This window comes from Argiope bruennichi, chromosome 7 (genome assembly GCF_947563725.1).
Source record: "Argiope bruennichi chromosome 7, qqArgBrue1.1, whole genome shotgun sequence".
NCBI lineage: Eukaryota > Metazoa > Arthropoda > Arachnida > Araneae > Araneidae > Argiope > Argiope bruennichi.
Genome location: NC_079157.1, coordinates 126,667,157 through 126,678,292, shown reverse-complemented (window position 1 = coordinate 126,678,292; position 11,136 = coordinate 126,667,157). Strand labels below are relative to the sequence as shown.

At 28.1% G+C, this 11,136-nt stretch overlaps 1 protein-coding gene across 1 annotated transcript; it reads right to left on the bottom strand.

The window, feature by feature from the left end:
* Positions 1-1,835: 1,835 nt before the first annotated feature.
* LOC129976715 (zinc finger protein 84-like) lies at positions 1,836-11,136 on the bottom strand. Its single transcript, XM_056090419.1, has 2 exons — positions 11,010-11,136; positions 1,836-4,726 (listed from the first exon to the last, which is right to left on the bottom strand). Exon 2 carries the CDS (start codon positions 4,443-4,445, stop codon positions 3,285-3,287), a length of 1,161 nt encoding a protein of 386 aa, XP_055946394.1. The 5' UTR covers positions 4,446-4,726; positions 11,010-11,136; the 3' UTR covers positions 1,836-3,284.

Genomic DNA, 11,136 nt, shown 5'->3' with positions numbered 1-11,136 from the left:
AACAAAAAAAAATCATTTCATATTAAGCAATGTTTATGTCTATTAAATAAATTTATGATTGATTTTCATGATGTTTCTGTTGAATAAAATATTTTATTATCATTGAAAAAAGTGAACATTATTTGTCAATTATTTTTGTAATTTTGTTAAGCAAATAGTCATTTTTATGTCTCATGAATTAAAAAAAAATTTTAAGTATAAGAAAAAGTTGCATATTAAAGGTGTAGGGCAGAAGTTCTAAAATGCAGTTTATTATGTAAAAAGAATTTATTTTAAAATTATTTTAAATATACTCTGAATGTTGTGTAAAAGCTTCGCAATATTTAATATGCTATAATGTTTCAGAAATGCTTGAGACTTTATTAAAAACTTTATTTTAATGCTGCTTTGTCTTTTGTTTGCAATATTAAACTATTCTGCAGCAAATGCTCCTAAATTTTCATTTCTTAGTTTTAACCGTAACTAATTTTAATTCTTAATTGCTAAATTTTAACTTAATGTATATCTGATTTATAAAACCATTTTGTGTCTTTGAATTAAATTTATTTTACAGAAATGGGAATACTAAAAACAGTTAACTGCAACACAATCTTTGATTCTCCTGAGAATAATTTTTTGAAATTCATCAGTCTCAAGAATCACATTGAAGTATATTATTGTATTCCCAGCATAAAGTAATAATTTAATTATATAATTCCATAATATACTAAAGGAATTTTGTGTTCATATATATGGAAATCTTTTGCATACTGAAGCAATTATTTTAACTTGCATTGTGAAATCAAATTTTATTAAAAAGTATGATAAGCATGAATGTATATATGATTCTTAAATCTTTTTATTTATAATTTGTTTAGAGATTTTGAAAATAGAATATTTAAAACAAACAAAAAATGAATTTTGCAATTTATCCTCGCACAATAAACCTTTGTACGATTAGATACTTATTAATCAGAATAACATAGTATTAATAATACATTTTCTTCAGGTTCTGCTTTTTGGCTAGTAAATTTCATTCAAATTATCTTGGTAAAAATTGCAGCTTCACAGAGGAAACTGAAATGTACCCTGGTGCAAGACCAACGTGTTTTTTAAAAATAATTGAAACTTCATTAAAATATTCTGCTTTCAAAAAGTTCAGAAGAAGAACTTTAACATGAAGTAGCCATTTTTTTTTCTTTGAAAAAAAAAGAGAATTAGTTTGCATTCTTATATTACAAATTCCAATTTATATACAATTTTAACTTTTCGTTTGCTTAAAAAAAAAAACTGTACATTCATAAAATTTTGAAAAAGGGCAAAGAATATTTTTTTGCATAATATAATTTTTATGCTAAATGCTATACTTGAAATACTACGTTATACTTGAATAAAAAGAACAACATTATAACAGACAAATTTTATCGTGCTGAAAGCTATAGAATTTAGCATATATAAATAATCGTAATAGAAACTCTGCATCTCCAAATACAAATTTTAGCTTGATTTTAATGATTTCTTTTGCAGATATTTACCTGTAATATCATTTTTAATGATAATAGAATTTTAAAAAATTGTGTGCCATCGATGACAACAAATATTTATTCTAAAACAATGTTGTTTTTTACCTCTGGTGTAATTTACTGAATTGCAAATTTATAGGAACATTTTAAGAACTGAAACTAAAATTCCTGCCTCTGACATTCTAATTCCCATATTTTTTTCAAATTCTTTTAGATGATTATTCAAGCATTTCAGTAATTTAGATTAAAAATGATCAAATAATCTTTTTTTTTTTTTTTTCCCCTAATGAATTCAAAGATTTTCATGGGGGGGGGGATTTTTTTTTTTTTTTTTTTTTCGCAAATTTGGTAAGAATTGAAGTTAGAGAATAAAGAAAATTATTTTTAAATAATTAAAATTCTAATGGAATCATCTGCAAGACACATTTTAATTTTACGGTACTTAACGATTGTCGCGACTCGCGGACTTACTCAGCAATCTTAGGATTAGCTGTACATAATACAGCCATCTTGACGATATATCACCGTTTGCTTGGTAATTAACTCTGTCGATCGCTATAATATGCAAATACCAATTTTATTATCACTCGCCCCCTCCCCTTTAGTTTTTTACTGTCTTCATTTTTCTGTTATTTTTTAATCATCTATTGTTCACCAGACGCAGGTCCGTGTGGACTCTACTGGTAATTAAATAAAACTGTAAAGACATTTAAATTTTTAAAAATGCAAGATTAGTTATTGTTCGTGATATTTGTTATTATTGATTAATGTAATGAGCGAAAACTCTGATTCAATATGGAAGTAGAATGGTGCTTACGGACTGCGGAATACTAAAAATTTTTCCAAATAAAAACGAATCAAGACAATGATTTCAACAGATAAGTTCAAGCAGTAATATTCTAATACAATATGCAAAATGTAAACATTCTTTTTTTAGACATTGTGTTAAATACATTATCGGTAAATTTTTCCCTCATCCAGAAATAGTCTCTTTTTTGACAATTATCTAGATCGGATCTAATCTCAATCTGAATTGAGTTCTACAGTCAGACAATATGTAAAACATTATATAACAAACTTTTTTAACTATCAATATAATTTAAAGTTTTAAAAGATCACAGATTTGAAAGAATTTCTATATAAAGCATCAATGGATGATGCAAGCTTAACAAATGTCCCAGAGAATTCTATGGCACAATCTACAACAAGAAATTTATCTCCTACTGAAATACTGCAATAAAAAATAAACCTTCCTTGCTGGGAAGCATTGCACACAAAAACTTCATAATGAGGAGGGTTTTTTTTTTTTTTTTTTTTTGTATCGATACCACCAACAGAAGTATATGAATATTTTTTACTACACATGAAGTGTCCCAGAGAAATGATGATAGCAAAACAGAGATTCTGCAAAAACTACTTCAAGGAAAAATAATTCTTTGATTTCCAGCACAAACTGTTTTTAAAGAATTTCTCATTAAAATGAGATCACGTAAATTTTCAGTACACATCGAACACTTGTTCCCTCTTTAAATAAATGTATATATTCTTTTTCTCTTTATATATACACGCCTGTTTTGTTTTTACCCTTTAACAGCTGCAATGAGTCATACATTCATTTTTGTATGTGCAGTAAGTATAAATTACGGTCATAGCGCAGAAAATACCGTGGAAAGTTTGTGTGCTTCTTACAATGAAAATGTGAGATGCTCAAAGCATTCGCGTTAGTTTTTCAAATTTACTTAAATACACAAAGTGGAATCTTAGTGACAAGTATTAGCAACATTATGTGTCACCTGGCAGAAGTTTGGGATCCATCTGGGATTTGCCTTTCAAATCATTCGCTTCAATGAATGATGCGTAGCAAGTTTCAGACATAAAGGGTTCCTGGTCCGCTCGAGTATCATTCGACAAATCCAAACATTTGTCGTCATAAAACGTGCACGCAACAGGTTTTTCACTGACATGGAAACAGTCGTGCATAATCAAATGTTTTTTGCACGTAAACAACTGGCCGCACACTTCGCAACCAAAAGACTTCTCATCCCCATACACCCTGTATTCACAGCCGAAATCACTTTTCTCAACGAAAAAATCGTCGCTAGTGATCGTATGGTTTAACAAAGCACTTTCCACAAGCCGTTCGCTGTAAACGTCGCAATCGAAAGGTTCTTCATTTGCCTGAAACAGATACTCCCTGTTAAAAGGGGCATTATCACGAAACGCCTGTCCGCCGACATCGTACAGGACAGGTTTATCGCTGGTATGAGTGTTGCTGTGTCTGTCGTAATCCCTCTTCCGAATGAACGATTTGTTACAGACTGCACATTTGAAAGGCTTCTCATTCAGATGCGTGTACGAGTGATAGTTCAGCGAAGATTTCTGAGTAAACGACTTGCTGCAAATGTCGCACGAGAAGGGTTTTTCGTTGGTGTGAATCCGCAGATGCCTGTTCAGAGTGGTCTTGTCAGAAAACGGTTTCTCGCACAGCTCGCATTTGTACGGTTTCTCTTTCGTGTGAACCCGATAGTGCCTCACGAAGCTGCTCCTATCGGAAAACGCTTTTCCGCACACATCACACGGAAACGGTTTCTCGTTAGTGTGCATTCGGTAATGCAGAACCAGAGAAAAATTCTGCAGGAATGCTTTGCCACACTGATCACAAATGAAACGCTTCTCATTGGAATGGATACGGTAATGGGCATTGTGGTGACTTTTATCCGAAAAAGATTTGCCGCAGACTTTGCACACGTAAGGTCTTTTATTTGTGTGGCCACGATAATGTCTGTTCAGATTGCTTTTGTCCGAAAAGCACTTCATGCAGACATCGCACTTGTAAGGTTTCTCTTTCGTGTGAGTGCGGTAATGGCTGTCGAAAGCTACCTTCCGAGGAAACGCTTCGCCGCAGAGATTACACACAAAGCGTTTATCATTCTGACAACGCATTTTTATTTTTTTATTTCCGACTGAAAATCCTGAATTTTAGACCTGGGGAAAGCAGTGAATTCTTCTTTACCAAAGAGGTTCTAGTATCACATTTCTTCAGTAGATAATTTTATTTAAAAAAAAAAAAAAACTGGCATCTAAGTGCGTAAATGAAGCTTTGACATCTTAATTGTCAGCATTTTCCTTCAGCACACAACAAAGATTTGATTCCGTGCAACGGATAACTGTTCCAGAATTAAAAAGTGCAGTTCCTCTCAAAAGAACACACTTCAACAGAGTTTCTGTAAAAGAAAATTCATATCTTAAGTCAAGTATAAGTATTCGGTTTTTACAAGAAATTCTCATTTAAAAGCTATACATAAAAAATGAAGCAGACAAGCATATAAAAAGCGAGACGGATTTGGATCATTTCATGCCACCATATGTAATGTTTACTAAATTAATCTATATAAATTTAGATTTAGTGGATGCACGGTGCTATGAAATCACGACCTCTCTTTTGCGATAAATGAGAAGTCGATGAATTGAGTAATAAAAATCCGAATATTACTATTTGTAAAAATGCGCGATTTTAGACCACTCCCTTGACCATCTCAAAGAAAATCCACCAATCAGCGCAATACCAATTGACTTAAAATAATGAGATTGTTGACTGCCCAAATATAATGATATATAAAGCTTCATAACTCGGTCACATTTGGTAGAAGATTGAAATGTTGTTGTTAATTCAAAAGTTAAAATGTCAAAAATATTTTTCTGCATATGATTCCTTAAAACCGAAGATCTTCACAAAATTTAGACTTTACAATTTTTTTTAAAAAGAGCATTTATTGGCTGTAGCAAAATATTTTTTTATTGCATTAAAACTGAAAAGTGAATTTTATAATGAATCAGATAATTTTTTTTGAGTATCTCTGAAATATTGCAGAAATTATTAAAAAAATTCTGCATTACATACAAGACTTCAATGCTATACGATTCTATTTTCTTTACTCGTATTATTTTAATATGCTTGATTGAACAAAAAGGTTTTTATATTAGTTAAAGTTCAGTAATTTTTCTTTTGAAATTAAAGTTCAAATTTTAGGGCAGCCGAACAAAAAATGCATAGAAAAATGAACAGAAAGGCATAAATCTTCCAAAACAGTATGAATTATCTATCTATCTAAACTAGAAACCAAAAATATTTTGCTGAGGCTGCTGTTAAGACCAAGTTATATATATAATTGAAAAATTTAGCTATCATTAATCCCGGCGAAGCAGCTGGTCACTAATGACAACTAGTGCTTCATAAATCTGCTCTATCCATAGATTCTCTTTCATAGATTTTATTTTTTAAGTAATTCCAAAAAGAAGTAATCGAATGGGCGCAAATCTCATGACTTACAAGGACCTCTGTTCCCAAATACTTCGGTTAGTGAAGTACATAAATAAAAAGATTTATGCTGTGTGGTAAATCTAATTTTATAAATTAATTGGCTAATGTTTATTCGTTAGATTCAATGTTTATTCATTTTACAAAAGGACTTTATCATTACAACTACTCCGCCCTTTAAAAAAACACTTTTTTTTTTAAATATAGAGATGCCCGAGAGCTATGGCTTGTAAAGTATTAAATCAAATGACTAAAAAATAAAGATATTAAATCCCTTTTCAGCAAATTACTTATTATCAAGTTGTTTTTTTAATTCTTAGAAATATATGCCAAGAAGTAGAAAGAAATCATTGGTTTATCGGAAATATTGGTTATATATATAGATAGATAGATATAACTTCATGTCCGTGATTCCGCAAACTGTTCCACATTAAAGCCGTATTACTTTGAGAGTCTCATTTACTCTGCGTGTTTCTAACTGAAACAGTCTCACAACTTTACACCGCTGTTGAAAATGTAAATATCCGGTTCATCTATCTTCTAAATTACGCAGTATTATAAATTCACTTTTTTAAATGTCTCGTAAATTACACAGACATGAAACAAAATCGTTCTTTCATAAATTTCAACAAGGGAAAAAAAGCACGCGATCAAATAGTTGATAAAACAATGAAAACGTTTTAAACTTCAATACATTTCAAACGTACACACACAGAGAGAGAGATATATTACTGATATATTACACAAGAAATGCATGATCAGTAGCATCTGAATACCAAATAAAAAGCTGCTGACCTTTTGAAATTTGTGAATGCGACTCTAAACGCATTTATTTCAGCTGCAATACAGAAAACTTAATGTAACGAAAAAATTACTCGTAGGTATGAGCTGAAATGTTGCATAAAATGTCCTTATTCCTTCAATTTATTCCCAAATTTAAATACATTGATAAAAATATTTATATTCTAATGATTTTTTTTTTTTTTTTTTTTTTTTTTGCACATTAAAGATTATTTTCAAAGATAAATATGTGTGCAAAATGTATAGAACATCTTATATTTTTGAGACAAATAGTGTTTAGCACAATAAATATATTTTTAAATATGAATAAAAGTTCGAAATTTAATTTTAACATTAGAATGTCAAAATTTTATCTCATAATTTGGAAATAAATAGACCTAAATTGATGAAACTTAGTTTCCTAGAATAGCTTTTGTTGTAGTTTTAAAATTTGATGAGAAAAATGGGGACTACCATTAGAGATTGTTATTTCAATATATAAGGACTCCTTATAAAAATTTTAATTCAAGAATCTTTAGAAGTATGTTAATTTGTTTCAAATGATATATATATATTTTTTCATAACTTAACGTGGAATCATGCTAAAATAAAGCTGGAGGGCTCATTTTTTTTTTTTTTTTTCTGCGACTGTAAATATCTATACTACAGTAGACAAGCAGTAGTATATGTATATTTTTACGAAAATTCAATCTCTAATATTTACAAGCAATATTATATGAAATTTTACAAAAATACATGTAATACTTCGTCAGTGCCATCAAAGAAAATGATTGACATAAGTTGCAAATCATTATCGTTAAATTTTCTGTGAAACACTGTGAACCTTTTTCATTTTCTTTTTCATTCAGTTTCTCATCTGTCCTCTTAATTCTCTAGAAATCGAATTTTCACAGTAAAATGTAACTTCAAACATATTCTTTGCCTGATCGAAATTCGATAAGATCAGTATTGAAAATAAAATATTCTAAAACTTAAATGGAATGGTTACCAGTTTGAAGCACTGGCACTTACAATAACAATGATATTAGTAATAATTTTTCAAGCCATTTAAGTAATATTATATTGGAAAAATGATTTGCATTTTGAAATAAATTGTAAAATTAATAACAAATATTGTGTCAAATGATCCTTAAATCCATTTGTTTAATAGGCAATTTAACAACTTAAAGAATGTCTTTCTAATTATAAAAGTTTCTGAAGTTCTCCTTTACAAAAAGCTGGAGAAAAGGCAAGTCTCAATAACTTTCAGAGAAGGAAACAATTTGGTATTGGACCAATTTATTTTGCAGCAGATTTTGTATCCATTGACACAAGGTGGTGATCTGAAGCTATCTAACTTTCTAGTATCATTAAAATTTATAAAGATACGTAGCAAGCAAAGTTCAATACTATTCATTTGAAAAACTATCTTGATCATTACATGGGAAAAAGAAGATCTTTGAAAAATGAAATATTGTGGGAAGAATTACAAAATATGAATCCATTATTATGACAGAGAAGTTTGCATAGTATCAATATTACAATCAAGAATGTTTTGCATAATTGAAGAATCTCTGTAGCACTTGCTGTAAATAGAAGAATCTGAAAGAACAGCTAAGTCTACATATATATCATATAATTGGAAGAGAAATGAAGAAGAAAAGAAAACACAAAAACATCACATACAAATAAAGAAGAAAATAGCACAGAAACAAATCAGTGCAATTCAAACTCTGATTTTAAAATGTCTAATTCTGATTCAGATAAATGTTACTTAATAGCTTAAGAATTGAAATAAAAATTATAAACAATAATAGCTTTCATTTTAGTTTCAATATCAATTATTTATTACTTAATCAAACTTAACACTTTTTTTCTGTTAATTTATTTAAAATTACTTTTTTTTTTTCAAAAATTAAAAAAAAAATGACAAATAAATTTTTACTTATTGTAGTCCATAAGAATTGATATTTAACTCAAATACTTTAAATAAATTATATGATGTATTTCTAATTTTTCTTTGCCTTATTTTACACTTAATATCTATTTATAGAAACATTATGTTACATATAAGTGCAAGTATATCATATGAATAGAATTAACAAAAAAATAAATCTTGAATCAGAAAAATAGAATGTTTACTCTTAAAAATAAATAATAAGGAATTTTATATCAATATTCATCACTGTTTATATGTTTTAATTCTGATTAAATTCATCAGCTGTTTAACTGCCAGTCAATATCCATGCATATATAATAATTCAATGCAATAAAAAAAATTATCATGAAAAAAGTAAATAATAAAGAATATAAATAATGAAAAAGATGAATGAAAATGAAATGAAAAAGATGTAAATAGAAAAAAATTTAAGATAAAGAAAATATTTAAACTGAATGAAATTTAATATTTGGTTCTTAGATTCACATTGCAAGATTCAATAAAATTTTGGGCCAAATGAAAGAGGTATTGTTACAAATACAAGAGAGGTAAAGAGATCAAAGAGGTAAAATACAAATTCAATACACAATTAAACTACACACGATATATGAGTAAAGAAAGAAAGACCTTTCCAATATATATATTATAATAATAAAAAGATTTATATAAATTAAATGAACTTTTATCATGAGTCAGTAAATATATCTCAAAGTGGTTAAATCAATGTTGGATTGGCAGTATATTTTCAAAAAATATTAGAAAAGACAATACAAGAATTAACTTTATCCATATTTTATAAATCAAAAATGCTATGAAAGCATAAATAAGTTTTGGGATATCACATGATAGAGCTGCTGTGGACATGTAAACATATTCATACAGAATTGTTAGAGCAATAAAATTTAGCTACACATAGCACTATATGCTTATTAGAATTGAGCAGTTTTGACTTGATATAAGCAAAGCAGTAAAAACGTTAGCAGTGCAGCTACCCTTTAAAACTCTACACAATATGTCCCAGAAATAATAACAATAAATAAAATTTAGTAATCAAATAAACTACAATTTTTGCAATAGGCTGAAAAATTTGAAGACAGAAATATAATAGAATACTGGATGTATTAAGTTTTGAGCTGAATAACATTTTAGAAAATAGTTCTGAATTATATCCATATGCTAACTATATTAATATAATCTATTACACTTTTTGAATCTAAATTGATACTTTTATTAGAAAACTAATTAACATAGTCAATAAAGATGTATTATATAGAAGAAGGTAGTAACTAAGAAAACGGGAAGGAAAAATAAAATAAATAGAATTTTAACTTTATAAAAAAATATACAAATACAGCAGTTAAATTCTAAGTTAATGTTTTTACATCTGAAATACAATTCATTTTTAAATGTTATATCTAATGTTAATTATAATGAAAGGAAATAAAAAATTTAGAATGAAAACTGTAAGAATTTATACAAATATGTAAATTATCATGATATTGTGAAGTATATAAATTCGTTACAAGTGAGAAAATTAGAATCCAGCAAATGATGTGTGCATTCAAAACCAACTAATTCAAACAACTCCTCACGCATACTCTTTTAAGAAAAACTGTTAAAAATATAGAACAGTCAAGAAATATGTTTGTTTGTACCTTCAAGTAATAATTTGCCAAATTTGACATTAGTTTTATCATAGTTAAGACTAAACTCATTCATACTCTTTTAAGAAAAATTGTTAAGAGTATAGGACAGTCAAGAAACATGTTTGTTTGTTTGTTTTTCAAGTAATAACTTGCCAAATTTGACATTAGTTTTACTACAGTTAAGACTTTAATGTTGGTGGTCATCTTAAAAATTAGTAAAAAGAAATGAAAGAAAGAAAAAAGGCAAGAACTGACCATGTCATGTTCTTAAGTGCAACTCAATTTTTATTTAACAGCATGACAATGACTTCATACAGGAAATATACATTAATAAATCATGCAAAAGGCATCTCTAGCATCAGTTTTCTGACTCAAAAACATGAAATAGGGAAATCCAAATATATAAGAGAAATTTCATCAACAGTTGAAATTGATAAAATTTGGAGCATACTATTTCATTAAAATAAAATAATTTTTTCCAATTTTTTTTCATGCATTATGCCATCAATTTAAAATAAGGGCAGATTCATTTAAATATGCTTTTCTATATAAATATAACTCATAGGACTGAAACATTACACAATTTTTTTTATTGTGCAAATATTTGTGCATTTTATATGTTTTGAGACATATATTTTAAGTGCAGGTATATTTGTAATTGTTCTTGAAATAAAAACAACAGTTTCTGAATAATTAAAAGAAATGATTCTTCAAATAAGATTCATGGGATTTTCTCCAAAAAGAATTAAACTTTCTTAGATTTAATTCAAATAAATATTGAAATTTTAGACGGCAAAAAATACTAAAAAAAAGAATTAACTTACCGTAGCATTCACAAGAATAAATATACACAAATTTGATTGGTTGATTGAAAAGGAAAACAGGGTAAGGGTACTTGGGATTTTTTGCAATAAGCTGTCGTCTCTTTTGGAAAATAAATAATCAAATAAG

What these genes read in the sequence shown, in the direction of transcription:
- LOC129976715 (XM_056090419.1), bottom strand. Translation starts at nt 4,445, where the DNA reads ATGCGTTGTCAGAATGATAAACGCTTTGTGTGTAATCTCTGCGGCGAA.